The sequence below is a fragment of the Otolemur garnettii genome, unplaced genomic scaffold (genome assembly GCF_000181295.1).
Source record: "Otolemur garnettii isolate 467f Iridium unplaced genomic scaffold, OtoGar3 scaffold00036, whole genome shotgun sequence".
NCBI lineage: Eukaryota > Metazoa > Chordata > Mammalia > Primates > Galagidae > Otolemur > Otolemur garnettii.
In genome coordinates, this window is record NW_003852431.1 from 12,276,951 (window position 1) to 12,294,646 (window position 17,696).

Consider the following 17,696-nt stretch of genomic DNA (forward strand, 5'->3'; position numbering starts at 1 on the left):
AAAAAAAAAAAAAAACAATTTAACTTTTCATCACTACACAAATAGATAAATAATGGTGGTCCATGTATAAAATGAAGTACTATAAGACAATTAAAATGAAAGCACATGAATAAATCTCAAATGCAACGTTAAGTGAAAAAAATCACCAAATATAACATGTGCAGGTTTTAAAAGAATAAAACCATGTATATATTACTCCTTGATACACAGGTACTTAAAGGACATCATGAATAGGCAAAGTAAACACTGAGAGAAACAAAATGGGAAAAAAAGATACAGAAAGGGCCTTTCTGTGATATTCTACTTTTTTGATGATATAAATGATCAAAACATTTAAGATTTTTTTTTTTTTTGGCCAGGGCTGCGTTTGAACCCTCCACCTCCAGCATATGGGGCCGGCGCCCTACTCCTTTGAGCCACAGATGCCATCCCAAAACGTTAAAATTTTTAAAAACCTTCTGGGAGAATAAGTAGATGGCCTTTTTATGTATGATTGGAATTTCTTTAAAATTGACATAAAAGCTGTAAATAACTAGAATTTACAAGCAACTTCATGGTACCATGTACTGGATCCTATGTTTAATGACTCTTTCTATTTTTATTTTATATTAAGGATACTGGGTGGGCAAGACAATGGAAAAAAATTAGTTTCAAGATTTGAGGATTTCTCATTTCCAGGAGAAAAGGGAATAAAAATCCTGCCGAGTTGATGTGATGCCCCTGAGATCTTATTTAATTGATAGTCTAAATGTGGGGGGCACAGAGGAAGTCGCTCTGTTCCCGTGCCCGGTTGGGTTGTAATGAGACATCCTGGCTCTCGGATCCTCCGCTTAGCCCCGGGGACAGCAAATGCTTAGTGCTGAGGTAACTTGGCAGCCTTGGTCAAGGAAATTAGGCTGGATGATGTCAGAATGCAGAGTGTTAGAGCAGTCTAAATTTTCACTGGTTTTAATGAAAAAAATTCTGTTTTTCTTTAGTACTGTATTATTATTTTTTAAAAAAACCTTATGTTTACCGACTAAACACAGCAACCTCAAGCACCCCTCAGTTTACCTGATAATTTGCTTAGGAAAGCTCAAGACCTCGTCCTCAATCACAGCTCTGTCTTCTCACAACCCTGAGACTGGCTTGTATTAGGAAGTTGGTGTAAACCCAGTATAAAATTAGGAGAGCTAGAAAGACTGGTGTGTGCCTCCTATGAGGTCGGACAGTTAAGTCTGAACACTCATCCTAGAAAAAGTACTGCATCATTGCTCAGTATCACTGCAGTCACCTTTGCAATACTCTCCTTGGGCAGCTATGCACAGACGCCAGGGCCTAGTCCTCCTGTCAGAGCAATTTTGGAACTCGTTTTCTGGAATGACCGTCAGAGCTGTCATCATATGAGGCCTGGCAAGTAAGTTCTTGAACTCATCCTTGACAAAGTTTGCTAACTTAATTGTCAGACCCTGTATGCTCTCTCCCAGTATTGTGTATGTTATAGCAACGTTGTCAAAACGCTTATTTCACCTGGCTGGTTTTAAGACAAAATTATAACTTCAACCTTGTTCTTCAAGAGTCCCTTCTGGAGACCACCTGCCTGTGTGGCTCCTTATCTGAACAGATCAGAGTCCTTCAACTTAGGAAGGGGTCTGACCAAAAAAGCCCCGTGCAGTGGTCAACCTGCAGCCCGAGAAAGTAACTCCATTCCCAGGTGGTTGGAATCTCACTGGTCTTCTCACAAACTAAATGATTTATCAGGAGGGGAGGAGTATTAGTGAAGTACAGAAAGAATGTCTCTTTAACAATAACAACAAAACCAAAACAGAGAGAATACATGTTTCTTGCTTTTTTCTTTCTTTTTGTTTTTATCACCTAGGCTAGAGTGTTGCGGGCTGAGCTAGGCTCACAGCAACCTCAATTACTAGGTTCAGTGGTCCTCCTGCCTCAGCCTTCCTATAGCTAAGACTGTAGGTACCAGCACCATGCCTGGTTAATTTTTTTTCTTCTCTCCCCCCCTCCCCCCCGCCCCAGACAGAGTCTCACTATGTCGCCCTTGATAGAGTGCCATGGCGTCACAGCTCACAGCAACTTCAAACCTTTGGGCTTTAGCAGTTCTCTTGCTTCAGCCTCCCAAGTAGCTGGGACTATAGGCACCCACCACAGTGCTCAGCTATTTTGTTCTGTTGTTGATGTAGTTGTCATTGTTGTTTAGCAGGCCCAGGCTGGGTTCAAACCTACCAGCTCCAGTGCCTGTGGCTGGCACCCTAGCCACTAAGCTACGGGCACCAATTTTCTATGTTTTTCTATGTTTAGTAGAAACAAAGTCTCGCTCTTACTCAGGCTGGTCTTGAACTCCTGACCTCAAACAATGCTCCTGCCTCAGCCTCCCAGAGCGCTGGGATTACAGGCATGAACTGCTGCACCTGGCCAGAGAATACACGTTTCTAATGGATGGATGGAAACTAATGGAAGTATGCTTTCCTATAAAAGTACCCCAACCATAGAACTGCTGTTGAGAATTTCTCTAATTTTACAGAGTAAGTATTTCTCTTTCGAGTTTGAGTAAAATGAGGAGGTGAACAAATACGTCCTTCAACTGAAATTGTAACAGAGGAAAAAATGTAGCAATACTTGTTTTTAAGGATATTTCCAGGTCATTTTTGAACAGTTACAGTATTCACTCCAGGGTAGGACAGTCCCAAGCAAGGCACTAGGAAGTGAAGAGTCAACACTTATTTTTGTCCTAAAAAGAAACTTCTGTTTCACAATTTTAACCCAGTAGACCCTAGGATTCACAAATATAACACCTGAGATAATCTGCTTTTCAGAAGTGTCTCCAGAAGTCTGTTGTGTAGAGCTTTATATTTTGTGAAGTTACAAGTTAAAGGCCAGCTGATGAGTGAGCCTCCACAACCAACCTCAGGTCTCATCTGAGTGGTGCTAAGAGTTCTCTGCCTGTGGCCCACACAGGAACTCAGGAAATGTTGGGTGAAATGGCCCACGTCTGTGTGTATGTGTGTGTGTCTCACTCAAATGAGAAAGAAAACTCCCATGATTAAAAATAAAAATGAGGATTTGCACAAGAGGTATATAACTTGATGAAAATGCATTATAGGTGTAGGGCCAAGTGTGCTCATCCCTGACTCCAAGGGCGAGAGAATTTTAACAAGAGGCTAAAAGTAAAGGTGAAAAGGAATGACCGAGTCTTGAAAGCCACAGAGAGATCCAGCAGCATCTTTAATTCACAAATTGGTGTATTGTCTATAATCTTATATATACCAGAAAACAGAGCAAAACACCAGCTAAGATAAGTGAATAAAAAGCTTGTAGATTAATGGTTAAAATCATCTTCTCTGTGCATTAATCACGAAAATAGTTTGGTGATCTCATTATTCCCCATATGGGCTCACTACAAAATTATTATTATGTAAAATGTCTGCCTAAAGTGAATTCAATTCTGAGTAAGTCAATTTGAGCTGATTGGCTTGGGTGTGGAGCAGTTGTAAGGACCTGATGACATGGAAAGGTAACGAAGGGTAGCAGTGGGAGGTGACTCAGAAGGTCTCCAGACTTCAGGCTCTTGGCTATCTATGGAGAGTTATATAAGGTTATCGGGCATGGCGGAAAAGCCTGCTTATTAATGGAATATTTCATGAGCTTTTTTAATCATAAAAGGCTTTTGTGCTTTAACATATACGTCCACAGAACACAAGATAACTGTAAATCTGTGTTCCTTTTCTTTTTTACAAACAAGAAAAATAGTTTTAGTTACGAGTCTTTAGAAAAATAAAACCCTAGCAGCTGTTGTGATAATTTCAACAAATGTGCATTTTAAAACTAATACTTCAAATGATAAAATTCCTTCATTGCAGTTTCTAAGCAGTAATCCACATGATAGGAGTGAGAGCTGTGTGGAAGTATTTGAAATGATTTCTTGAAAAGAGAGAAAGCCGGTGTAATAGAATCCAGATGCAAAGTGAATAAAAATTAGGGAAATTTGCACTCCCGTGTCATACCCTACCAAAAATACAATCCAAGATTTTATTAAGTAATAGGAATTTTATGATTATGCCTTTTGCACCCCAAATGTTAATATTAGAATGTAAGTCAGGATGTGGCTTTAAAATAAAATGCAAAATGGACATTTCTATCATTCTGTTGCAGAATGTCTTACCAGCAGGAAACTACTGTGATGTTTTACGTACAGATCTGTGTGTATCACCATCACCTTCATCAGTAAATATTACATTTGACTGGCATATAATTGTCATGGTCTGTCTCTTGAAAGAGTAGACAGAATGATCAGAGACAAAAAAAATAAACATATGTTTAATTAACTATACTTCAAAATAGGAAGTGCAGAAATGCCAGTAATTTATATGAATACAAGTTATGGCTGTTTTTTAAAAAGAAGAGATTACATTTAGTTAGTAAGTGAAAGGATTCAGGGAGAAGGTAGCTTCTGTAGGAGGGGTAGATTTTTGTTGGCCAAATGGTGAGTGGAAAGGAATAAATAACCTGACAGTGCTGGATTAAGGGGCTTTGGAACTAAGGCTGGTCAGAGTCCCCAGTGAAAACTGGGCTGTGGAATGCTTGTGGACGTGCTGTTGAACCTTGTTTGTTAGGTGGTGGGAGAAAGTCAGGGATTTCAAAGAAATGTCTTAAGGAAACTCCTATATTTGTTCACTCACTAGAGAAATGCAGGACGGGATGGGGGCGTGGGGCTGCGGGATGGGACTTTGAGGAAGTTTGGTGAGAAGCAACAGGAAAAAAAAATGTGGAGTAAAAACAAACACAATTACCAAATGAATGAGGCGGACAAATGTAATGAATGAGATTTTGGAACCTGGGTGACCGGGAGAATGATGGATGTATCAGTTGAAACTCAGATACCAGGAGGAAGAGGAGGGCTTGATTTTTGAACAAGCAGGTGAGCTGGTCAGTAGGGTGCTGGAAATAGGAGACTGATGTTTGAGGAGGGGAGGTTAGAGCTGGGAACGTGGATTTGGTATTCATCGCCTCTGGGATAGTAATTGAAATTGGGGCAATGGTGGAATTCTGTGGAAATTGCTGAGAAACTCACCAGTAAAGAGGCAGGAAGAAGGGTAGGGAGCTAGTGAAACCTGGGATGGAAACCCTCATTGAGGGTGTGCAGAGCGAGGCGGCCCAGGGGAAGGTGGGAGGATAATCGGGGAGAGAGAGAACCCCAGGGTACAGCGTATCACAGAGTCAGCAGACGTTCTCTCTGTCCAGATAGTGTTTTATGACAAGCCATATGGTTTCTGTGACAATTACTCACTCCTCCTGTTGCTACACTGGAGCAGCCAGATACAGAATAAATGAACGTGGCTGAATAAAACTTTATTTACAAAAACCAGGTGGCAAGGCCCACAGGCCTTCGTTTCCCTATTCTTGAAGCCAAGGGAAGAGAGTTTTAAGAACAAACCAGAAATAAAATTGAAGAAGAACCACCAAAGGTCTGGGAAGCTGCAGGGAGGCCTGACGGCATGCTCACTGAGAAGTGGACCTTGCACTAGGGAATTATAAGAATGTTATGAGGTTATTTGTTAACATAATGGTAGCAGAAGCCATTACACGGTCAAGTGTACCAATAGGAATTGGGGGAAAACGTGAATAAATAGCAAATTATAACTGCACAGTATAAACATTACAAGATTTACATAACTGATTGAATTTTTAAATCTTCATTTGAAGTTCTGTGGACAGTGGCAGTTGGTGCTCTGGAGAGACAGGCCCCTTAGCAGTAGCAAAAGTAAAGGAGGTGAGAAGCAGGGCCCAGCTGAACCGAGTAAGTGCAGTGGGCCCCAGGGCTGGTACTAACCTTGGAGCGCACGTCCTTTGAGTCAAGCTTTATTCACTTGGGGAGGTTTCTCTCACCCTATGTCTTGATGCACTAGCAAAATAAGCTTTATTTATTTATTTTTTTTTTTTTTGAGACAGAGCCTCAAGCTGTCCCCCTGGGTAGAGTGCCATGGCATCACAGCTCACAGCAACCTCCAACTCCTGGGCTCAAGCGAGTCTCCTGCCTCAGCCTCCCAAGTAGCTGGGACCACAGGCGCCCGCCACAACACCTGGCTATTTTTTGGTTGCAACCGTCATTGTTGTTTGGCGGGTCTGGGCTGGATTTGAACCCTTCACCTTAGGTGTATGTGGCTGGCGCCTTAGCTGCTTGAGCCACAGGCGCTGAGCCAAGCTTTATTTTTAAATCACTGATGTTCTGAAACCAGATGAGGTCAGAAGACCAGTTGGGCAGATACATTAGGAAGGACGTGCTTTATGGCCCTTCGTATCCTCAAGTCCTGAGTTTTAATTACTGTTCACGAGGTGAACAAAGAAAAAGGAGCTAGTGCACTTTTTAGAGAATATCACTATGAGTCACTTACTCCTTCCAGTGTGTCTCCAGCTGGATCTCGCTGTGCTCTGGTTCCCCAGCCAGGGGATCCTTGACAAATGACACGGTTCTGAGCATGTCTTCCTTCTGCTCAGAATCCTCCAGTGATCTCTTTTCTCACCCAGAACAAAATGCAAAATTTTTACACAGCCCTCCAAAGCCCTCCACACTCTTTTCCCTCCCCTCTCTCCCCCTTTTTATCCTCTTCTCTCCCTCCTCTATCTGTCCCCTCTCTCCCCTGTCTATCTGTCCCCTCTTTCTGTCTCCTCCCCCACCCCCGCAACCTTTCTCTTCTCTCTCTGTCCCCATCCTCCTCTTTCTCCTTTTATTGGCCCCAGCTGCAGCCCCCACCCCTTGCTGGCCCTCAGGCACTTAATAAACACTCCCCCCTCAGGGCCTTTGCACCTGTTACTCTACCTGGGCTGCCCCTCCTCCCCCACAGCCACTCACTTCCTAAGCTCCTTGCTCAAATATCATCTTCTCCATGAGGTCTTTCCTGGCCTCTGTCTCAAAAATTATCCCTGTCAGTGGCCCCATCTGCCCTCCCTGCTCCATTTCTCTGTACAGCACTTACTGTCTGATAACAGGACAAATAAGGTCCTTTCTTTATCTGTTCATTATCTGTCTCCCATAGTGTGAAAGCTGGAATCTTAACCTGCCTAGTTCACCGCTCTTTCCCCAGCACCCAGAAGAGTACTTAGCACCTGGTACATGTCTAATAAATATCTGCGGATTGACTACATGCGTGAATGTTGGGGTCAAGAGAAGTGGTGGTTTAGTACGTTATCCAATATGTGATCTCCCTCTGTAATGGTACTTTCAGTTTCAGTACATATAAAAAGAAAACTGCCTAATTGAAAAGGAGATGGTGAGAGATTTGGAAGGAGTGTTCTGAAAGGGATGGTTGAAGAAGCAGTGAATTTCCTGGCAGGGTGAGGCAGAATGGTGATTGACTGCTGAGTACCCTGCTGGATGCTTCTGTACAATCTCCTCCACTCCTCCCAGCAGCAAGGCCGAGGAAGAAACTGAGGAACAGCAGCATAAAGTAGATTGCCCAAGGTCAGAGGGTCAGAAGTGACAGGACCACAAGGCACCTCAGGTTCTCTGAAGCCAAAGCCATATTTCTATCCTAAAAAAAGCTCTGTGACCCTCCTGGAGACAGTTTCCCTTGGAATGTGTTGAGGAAAACACTTTTCTACTCACTGATACTACGAATTTCTCCCCTACGTGTTCTACACACACACACAGGCAAACGCACACGTGCGCACGCGCGCACACACACACACACACACACACACACGTCCTCCGCAAACACGCATCTCCCCCTTTCCCCTGATCCCCCGCTGCCCTCCTTTCTATGAAGAAGCAGCCGCTCTCCTGGAAGCCAGTGTCTCTCTAACTGGGACATGTTTCAGCCTTGGCAGGACGAACAATTAGGGCATCTGCAGGTAGCAGGCAGCTTGTCAGGGGCCGAGGGAGGGACAAAGAGAGCTCCTCAGCCATGTGGGCCCTGCAGGCGCAGCTGCCTCGCCCCTTCCATCTGTGGGTGCCCCTCGCCCCGCCAGCCCAGATGGGCGACATAAAGGGATCCAGCATCTCCTTCTGGGACTTTCTGTTAGGAAAATATCCGTAGGTTTTAATGGATATTCATGGATGGTGGTGGTGTACACATTGACTGTGGGGTTTTACAGGAGAACATCCTTCCCTTTAAGAATAGGCAGATTGGGTGACTGGAAAGATAACCTATATGGCCTGTCTAACAAGGGTACAAGTGAACTTTTCTAGAACTAGAGTATAAATGTTTTAACACAATAACTAAGTAAATGACACAAAGTCTATGTTAACCAGTCTGATGAAAGTATTTCAAATTGTATATGAAAACACTACACTGTACCCCATGTTTGCATTAATGTATACAGCTATCATTTAATTAAAAAAAAATACGGAGGTTGGGCAGAGTTATTTCAGTGGAAGTTAGAAAAGTGCTTAATCTTTGGTCAGTCCCCGGGCGGAGATGACGGGAGGTGAGCATGGACGTGAGCCTGTCCGTGTCAGTGTACCATTAAGCGGGAGGGAAAAAAAGCCAAGTTTAAATGCCTCATGTGCGTGGGAGAGTCAGACATGATATACAGGTCTGGGTGACCTCACACCAGGGAGAACCCACCCATAGGAGCCTCCCATCAGGAGCTTGAGAGAAAGGATAGAAAATCTTTGTTTACCATCACCAGATGGCCCCTTAGGGGAGACAAACCCCACCTGATTAACACCGCAGAATAAAAGAAGAGGCCGAGGAAGTCAGAACACCTGTGAATTTCTTCAAGTATTTAGAATTGGAAAGCAGATAATGTAGAATTCGGTAGGGAGATCTTACTTTCCTTTTTTTTTTTATATATTAATATCATACTTACATTTATGTCACTAAAAGCAAGTTTGGCTCTGGGGAGCAGAAAGCAGGAGGATGTTGTTAAAAGACAAAATTACAGCAAATTGGCTTTAATTTGCAATTCTAGAATCCAGCAGCAGCAGTCAGGACTGAAAATGGTTGAGAAGGTGCTGCCCCACTGCAGTGCAGGTTATAGTCACAGACAGAGGAAAGGAAGTGACATACAGAAAAGACGGAAGTGAGGTGTTGGCTCAGTCATTTAAAGGCGGCATTTGCCGGAATTGAACCTGATTTGAACAGTTGGCTGCCTGTGATCTGCTGAAACTCGGCGGTTATGAGAGGCGGGGACTCAGCTCCTTGTTATGAGTAGGTTAGAAGCTGTTTATGCATCAGGTTGTGTTAGGGTTCAACATGTACAGAGAAAACGTTAGGCCACACTTAAAATATGTGCAGAGGCAGCTTTAGGCCAAATTTAGCTCATTTTAGCAGAATGCTAGGCTGATAGTCGTAGTGATAGTTTGTCCACTTCATTGTGAAGGAATTTCTTCTGGAAGCAGCTGGGAATTCATGGCGCGCTGGTCCTGTATTGCCTCCTACCAGATCCTCCCCAGATATGGCAAAGTTACAGTAGGACCAATTTTATTGGCTCACAATTCTACAGGTTATAAATTTGGGATTGGTGTAGCCAGGCAGTTTCCATGCTGGTCTCACCCAGGGTCACTTATGTGGCCATGGTCATCTGGAGACTGGTGTGGCTGGTTGGCCTACAGTGGCACACTGTGCATCTGCAGGTGAGATTGGGGCCCCCAGCTGAGCAGCAGGACTCTTGTAGGGTCACCTAGGCTGCTTCATGTATTGACTAGGTCCTAAACACAGCAAGAGAGAAGGGAATGCCAGTGTGCCTGTGCTTCTCAATCCTCTGCTTCTGCCACATTTGCTCATCCCACTATATGACATCAAGTCACATCATCAAACCCAGAGTCATTGTGAGAAGCAACCACATAAGGGCATGATATAGGGACACGTGGAGGGGTAGTGCTTTATAGTAAAATTCTAACACAGATTGAAACTCAATGGTGTCCCTGAGCACCTCCAACTGAGAGGAGTGTCAGCTCCTCCAGCCGTGAGCTAGAGTACCCCAAACTGTCTGATCCCTTTTTCATTTAAAAGGATTAAAATCTCAAGCGAAAATTCTTTGGGATGCTTGTAGATCACCTCCTGGTCTCCTACTTAGAGAAGTAGGTTTGTTGGTTTGTTCGTTCTGATGTCCAAGCAACTTTCCTATAGTCTCTAGCTGGGCACCCAGAGGGTCAGTCCTTCCCAAATAGACTGAGAAGCTCAAAGACTAATGGAGGTGGAAGAGGATGGATGTCCCTGTTCCACATTTAATAAAAATAGAGTGGAATTATGCAAGTCTGTAGATAAGCTAATCATCTGACCTAATCAGCAATGCAGATTTTAAAAAGCCTTTCTAATTACTTCCTCAGCTTGGCTGAAGGTATGAGTAAAAAGAATTTCCCAGCATGATGGTAGCAGATGTGTTTCATAATATTTATTGAAAATATTGGAAAGAAATCCTCAATTACGACGCTCCTGAAAAGTACATCAAAAAGATATCACATTTAACATATTTTAAACTTTCAATAAGATGTAAACATAACATAATTTAGACGATCGTGTAATGACTCTCACCCACGTTATTTGATATCTTTCATACAGTTAGACTTTGACTTTCAGAGCCAGACCGCTTACTGGTGGGCTGGCTGGGTCTTCCTTGAGTTGTGTTACTTACCTGTGAGAGCTCTAGTTGTCTTGGACAACGTGGGATGACCAGGATATTCTCTCTTCTTTGGCTATTTGCTAATTTGGTATCTTGGCAAAGGCGTCTTAGCGTGCTTGGTGTTTCAACAGCTTTAAATGTTAAATTGTTGACATTTGCAGCGTAAGTTACACCACACAATATGTCATTTGGAAGCCTAGATAGATCTGATACTCATTTTCTTGGCTGGCGGCTTTGAATAGTTATGATGGCTGTTAAATGACTCATTCGAGATAATGATTACCCAAAGAGAAACTATCTGTGAATTCCTTACTGAAATGCCCAGATCATCCCTGGGTCCTGTCGTTTGAGCGCTGGTTGTATTCATCCTCCATTCTGTGAGCAGCTCAGTGTCTTTCTAGTACATTCTTCTGAATATTAGTTAGCCTGAGCCAGTGTCTATTTCCTACAGCAAAATGAACCTTAAATGATAAGATGCCTTCAAGTTCTGTTGGAGTGACCGAACAGTTAAGCCACCAGTTACCAGATGGTGGTGGACCTGGTTGCTTTGCCCTACAAAGAGTTTCTCCAGCATCCTTAGGGAATCTTATCTGGAGATCAGCTGGGAAATAAAGTCTTTTTGTCTCCCAGTATATTGTACAAAGGAAATATTCAAAAAGCTCTTAGTGAATGTTACTGAATCTTTCCTGGCACTTGAAGAAATGAATGCTGTATTTGAGAAAATTAATTGCAGAATCGCATGATAATGAATTGTTTTATTTGAGAAGAGGACCAGAAAATATGGATAATCCAGTGTATCACAGTTTCTTTGTTAGTGATGGTGAAACTGGAATAGTTATGTAATTGAATGGTCAAAAAGTGTTATACTTTTGTATAAATTTCTGAACTCTTCAATCTCTATTGACATTTAAGAATGGTTAGTTCTTTGTTGTGGTGGGCTGACAGTTCTGTCTATTGTAGGCTATCTAATGGCATCATTGGCCTCTGCCAACTGGATACCAGTACCATCCTTCCTCCCGTCCGCTCCCGTTGTTTCCAGATATCACTAAGTGTCTCTTGGGGGCAAATTTCACCTCAGTTGAGGATAGGCTGCCTTCAGATTATTTGAGTTATTTTCTCTTTAATTCAACCAATAGTTACCAAATACTTCCATTATGCAAAGCACATTTTGGTATATTTACATTTATAGCAGAATGTATGCCAAATATACTAGCATACACTGTGTTCAACAGATGTAAGTTCTTTCTTAAACTAGTTAGCCACACATTCAGACTCTCTAGGTATAGTTGTTGCCATATTGTATTAGTAAATATTAGGTACAATCATCAAAATTACCTATTTGTGTGCAAAAAAAAAAAAAGGTGAAATACCAGTAATTTCATCTGGTTCTGCCTAATGCATGACGCACAGTAACAAAAAAATGATTTGAGACAAAAGAAATTCTAAATGTGCCCAAATGTCATTGTAACCATGATTGTCCGTGCATTTTTTTTTTCCTTTGCAAGTGGTAGAAGTTTTAGAAATGTTACCTAGTAGTCGGCTTTGATGATCAACAGTCTGGTCAGAGCTAGGTGAGATTGAAGTTGCTTATTTTAACAATGGAGCTATATCATTGAAAAAAATGTGCTAATTTTGTGCTTGAGGCAGGGTCTGATAGAAATTCTGGGCAGTGTTTGCTAAAGCTGTTCATAGGGAAAAGTAGGTGGAAATGAAACCTAATTTTGAAAACAATGTGGTAACATATTACATGTCGACAACAGCCCTCGCATTTGAAGGATCTGATAGTCTTGGCCCCGGGGGTCAGAACATTGAATTATGGCTGGCCTTGGCGCGTTCACAGGAGAAGAAGGTTACTATCTGAAAATGCCTTTTGATAAATGAAATCAGGTTGGAAATGAAGAGCACTTTTAGCATCTACAGACAGATATTTAAAACCCACTTCTGTCCTTTTCATGCACTCAGATCTCCACGTACAAAAGGCATGATCTGCGAGACAATGATTCACCCAAGTACAGAAAGTACCTGAGACTTCGCATTACTCATGCAAACCCTGTTCTTCTTTTAACTTATTCTGAGAGCTATAAGCAAATCATATCCCCTGTACCCCATGCTCTCTGCCTTCCAGGGAAAGTGCTAATGAGCAAGGAAATGGCCAGAACTCTGGCAGCAGAAGCAAGGAGGAGGAGCAGCCAGAGGCTGAACAGTAGCTCTTGAGCTCCATAATCAGCTTTAGACCATGTAGGAGTTGGTAATGCCATGGATTTTATAGTTTCTTTTCTATAATCATACCCTGGAACACTGGAGAACCGGTGTAGGGTTTGTAATTCCAAAGAATGGAAAAAAGAGTCAGTGAGTACTTGGTGCCTACCATACAGAGCGTTCATTCATTCCTGTGATGTCTAGAGAATTCCATTTGCGCGATATGCACAGAAGAGACGATCCGTGCTTGATGTTGGTCCAGGACAAGGTTAACTTTCTGCGTGCTAATTTTAATTCATTATATATGCCTTTTTTTCCCAGCACAAATGGACCCCCGAGGCCTATCTCCCAGACAAAGTAAAAGTGACAGTGATGATGATGACCTGCCAAATGTGACCTTAGATAGCGTTAATGAAACTGGATCTACGGCCCTTTCCATAGCCAGAGCAGTACAAGAGTAAGTATCATATTCTCAGGATGAAATAAGAATTGCCAAGGTGTTCAATGGATAACGGAAACTGCAGCCTCTCCTGTCCCCCAGCCATGTCATTCTAGCTTGAACCGGTACACGTGTCATCAGCTTTCCACCCAGCTAAATGGTCTTCAGGAGATTAGGGCCGAGAATGGAGTGTTTAAAAAGTCAGAAACTTACGTTTTAATAGGATAGAGGATCTCTGTGCATCTTTTCTAATACTTCCTGCACCCTTCGCTTTAACTCTGAAAAAAACGTCATTCATTTTGAATATCACTATCTGATCATTAATATTCACACACAATGTCGGAGAAATAAAATACGGCAAGTATCATTATCTTGTCGTGGTAGGAAGTTACAGAATAGCTTTCTTGAAGATTTAAATGTGGCAGATGTTATCACCCTTTGAAAAAGGGGAAGCATATATAATTTTAAATGGAATCTTTTCTCTCTCTTCTTACCTGGGCCACGAAGTTGGCGAAAGTAACTCCTTTACTATTATCATATCAGCTTTGTGTCTACAGTTGAAGCTTTGCTAGTCCATGTATATTTTTTCCCCTAGAAGGAATTGTTCTCAGCTCTACTAAAATGAGGTATATTTGATAAATAAAATTGTACATATTTCAAGTGCACCTGCTAATTGGATACATGTATATATTTTGAAATGATTACCACAATCAAGTTGATTAACACATCCATCACCTCATATAATTACCCTTTTTTTGGTGCAAATGGTTAAGATCGCTCTTAGTAAAGTTCAGGTGTACAATACATTATTATCAACTGTCGTCAGGATGCTGTCTGTTAGAGTCTCAGCACTTTGTCTTCCTGTAACTGGAAGTTTCCACCCTTGGACCAATATCTTCTCATGTCCCACATAGCCTCTGGCAACTCTGAGTTTGGCATATTCTGAGATTCCACGTGTAAATGATACCATAAGGTATTTGCCTTCTAGAGTGATTTTTAATAACAAAATCTTGAAGAGGAGGCTGTAAGTAGCCACTGTTATTGCTCACACAGTTGTTCATTAACAGTCATCTTAGTTACCTCCTACATATTAATTCCTTTCCCCTAAATATTAAGGACCTACTCTGTTCCATGTATTAGGCTTTGAAATATAAAAAATTTAAAAAAGAGCATTGATATGTAATTTCGGAAATTACGGTATAAATGAATGTCTATAAAATGAATAATATATATTTTAGAGATAATCTTTATATTTGTGTATGACCACTATATATATATATTAATTAGAGGAAACAGGATATAATGGATCTAAAATAAAATGTGGACTCAGAAAGATCTGGACTGATACACTTTCAGGCTCTTATTATCTATGTAACTTCTGGAAGGGTATTTCACCAAAGCACTCTGAGATGTTTCTTCATGTGTAACAGGAGAGTTAAGATACTTAACTGTCAGGACTTTTGAGAGAGTTTGATATAGACACAAGCTATAAACAAGTCACAATGTTTTGACACACAGAAGGCTTTATTTAATTGTGGAATTAGTGTTATAATTAATGGTAGAAGTAATAGTAATAGTGCAATAGTATAAGTCTATAACAGTTAGGTTATACAAATTAAATCCTGGCTTTACAAATGAAGATACTAAGGATCAGAGAAGGTAAATGATTTGTCCAAAGTCTTACAATAAGTGGTGACAAGATAATGTTTAGGACTTCCAGCTTCAAAAACATCATTTTCTAAGAGTGCCTGTAAATCTCTTACCAGTAATATTCTTCCACTTGAGCACTTACAAAAATATAGGTTTTCTCTGACTTGTTCAGATAACTTAGTTTCTCCAAACCAAATATTAACTTGAGCCAGGGCAGGTACTGAATCCCGGAGTTGCTAAGATCTTAAAACAGTGGTAACCAGACAATGTTTAACTTCTAGCATTCCAGCATTTCTTTGAATGGCTATCTTGTTTTAGTCTAGCTTTTTCTCTCTTTTTTCTCCCTGACGGTAAAGCGAGAACCGTTACCCTCAGCAGCTTGACGAGCATAACCATGAAATAAATGTTTCGAGAAAGAGAGGTAAAGGCACATGATTAGAGCATATTATCATAATTAACTCTAATCCTAGACAAAATAATGGGTTTTTTTTTTAATAGGTAAAGTTTGGCCTTGTTACCCTAATCCTCTGATTTCTGTATCCCTATTCTTCTTATTTTAAACATTTGTAATACTCATTTATTAATGGTAGTAGAAGAATCAAGGTATAAAAGAGATAATACTATCTGAAAGGAATTTCTGTACTGCCAGGAACAAGCTAAAGAATAAAGATACAGATAGAATGATTTCAGTAAGCATGGAGCAGAGAAGGGTAAGGTGAAGTGTAGAGGAAGCAAGTAAAGATAGAAGGGGATGTGCCTGTTGTCCAGAATTAGTCTTTGCAGGACCGGTGAGTCCTGTCATCCCATGTTTGAGTGGTCTGCTCCCTCTGGTTTTGATATAACCCTCAGTGGGGAAACAAAGTCAACAGAAATTAATAATGCTAATAACTTTTGCTTTGACTGGTGTCTCTGATATCTGAACCTGTTCAGATAATATTCTTTTTAAATGGTTTATTGTCAAATTACATTTAAGATAATTAAAACACTTCACTGTTTTCTTCCCCTTGTTTTTATTAGATGGCTTAATGAAAAATAACCAGTGAATTTCTGGATATTGTCCTCTTATCTTTAGTACTTTCTCATTTCAATGCCCTTTGAAAGAACAATTAAGTATCTTACTGTTGCCTTAGACCAGGGATCCTCAAACTTTTTAAACAGGGGGCCAGTTCACTGTCCCTCAGACCATTGGAGGGCCAGACTGCAGGCCCCGGGATAAGTCGGCTGCTAAGCAGGGCAGGCAGCGGTGGCAAAAACACCCAGCAGGCTGGATAAATGACTTAGCTGGGCTGCATGTGGCCCGCGGGCTGTAGTTTGAGGACACCTGCCTTAGACCTTTCTGGTCACTAATTCAAGCATTGTTATTCTTACTTTGGAAAATTGCCTTTTACAAAGTCAGAAATACGGCGGGTTTTTTTCTTGTTCTAAATTTAAACAGTTAATGCCCATCCTGTTTCTCTTAATCTGATGTATGACTGTGTTCAGGTGTTTTAAATTACAGTAGCAGACAGTACAAGAGATGAGAAAGAAAGGGAAAACACAAGTGGTACTGAGAGCCTACTTTTTGGCAGATTCCAGGAAAACTCTTACAGTTTTCATTTAATTGGCCTCGTGATACTGTTTTTACCCAACAGACAAAGAAGCAGAGGCCAGTAGAAGTTTATTATCTCCCCGGAGGTCCCATAGCTAGTAATTCACTGAGTTCATATATTCAAACCCAAGTTTCTCTGACTGCAAACCTACCTTCATTTAGGGAGGGGAACTTATATTTCTGGGGCTTTTTTATGTTGTGGCTTTTTAATGTTATGCTATAACCATCTTAAATTTGCAAGGTTTTTTGACCTTTGAACTCAGCATACAACTTTTGAGAAATAGGTTTTCTAATTTTTTTTAATTTTTTTTAAATTTCAGAATATTGGGAGTACATGTTTTGTTTATATACTTAGTTTTCGTATAGATTGAGTCAAAGTTCAAAGTGAGCCCTTCAGCCATATACTGTGTGCTGTATCAAATAGGAATGAATCCCCTCCTCCCCTCTCCACCTAGCTTGATATTCATTGAGATTTACTTCTAATCTTTACACTCATTGTTACTTTAGCAATAATGTGGTTTAGGGAGAAGTAATTCTATCAAAAACATTCTCAGAAATACAAAAATCCATCTTCTATAAATCACAACATTACATTGGAATGTGAGGGAGTAAAATGCAAATTATGACAGTGCTACTTAATTAAACTCTACTGGTACCCTCATTTAAAGAGACAATGGCTGGGGAAATATGGTTTTAGGTATGTTTTAGTGTGTGCTTATATTTATACTGACATTCCCAAGCCCCCCAGTGAACACCCCTTTGAGAATTGCTGTTGACAGTCTACAAAAGGAAAAGTCGTCTGAGTGTTGGAAGGGCCACTGTGTCATCATCTTTTGCCCTCCTTGACTGAAAGGTTTGAGAATGTTTGGACCATGTCTCTTCTCTGCTAATTAGAATAAACTCAACTGAATTGATTGTGCTATTAGAAAAAGCCAGAGAGGGCTCATGTATTTTGTCTGTAAATTCCAGGTATTAAATTATTTCATTTTCCTCTTAAGATGCTTCTCAAATTCCTGGCACATTAAAAGATGCCATGTTTGCATTTAATAATCCTAATGGGTTTGGGACATCTTCACATCCCCACTTCAGATACTATCACAGAAATACCCTTTGACTCAGATCATTAGATGGAAGTCTAACTCTCTAGTAGTGAGTGACTAACTGTGATGCCCGGGGTGGCGTTGCTGATGGCAGATCAGGGAGGCATTTACCCTTGCCAGGGGGGATAAATGCTGCTAGAGAGCTCTTTTTTTTTTTTTTTTT

General features: G+C 41.0%; 1 protein-coding gene across 2 annotated transcripts in view; it reads left to right on the forward strand.

The window, feature by feature from the left end:
• The window catches only part of KLF12 (Kruppel like factor 12), a 424,059-nt gene that overhangs the window by 295,942 nt on the left and 110,421 nt on the right, over positions 1-17,696 (forward strand). For both annotated transcript variants that reach the window (XM_023513201.1, XM_023513200.1), the window contains one exon: positions 13,078-13,213. In XM_023513201.1, coding sequence (XP_023368969.1) covers positions 13,078-13,213 — 136 coding nt within the window. The remainder of the gene's footprint in view (positions 1-13,077; positions 13,214-17,696) is intronic.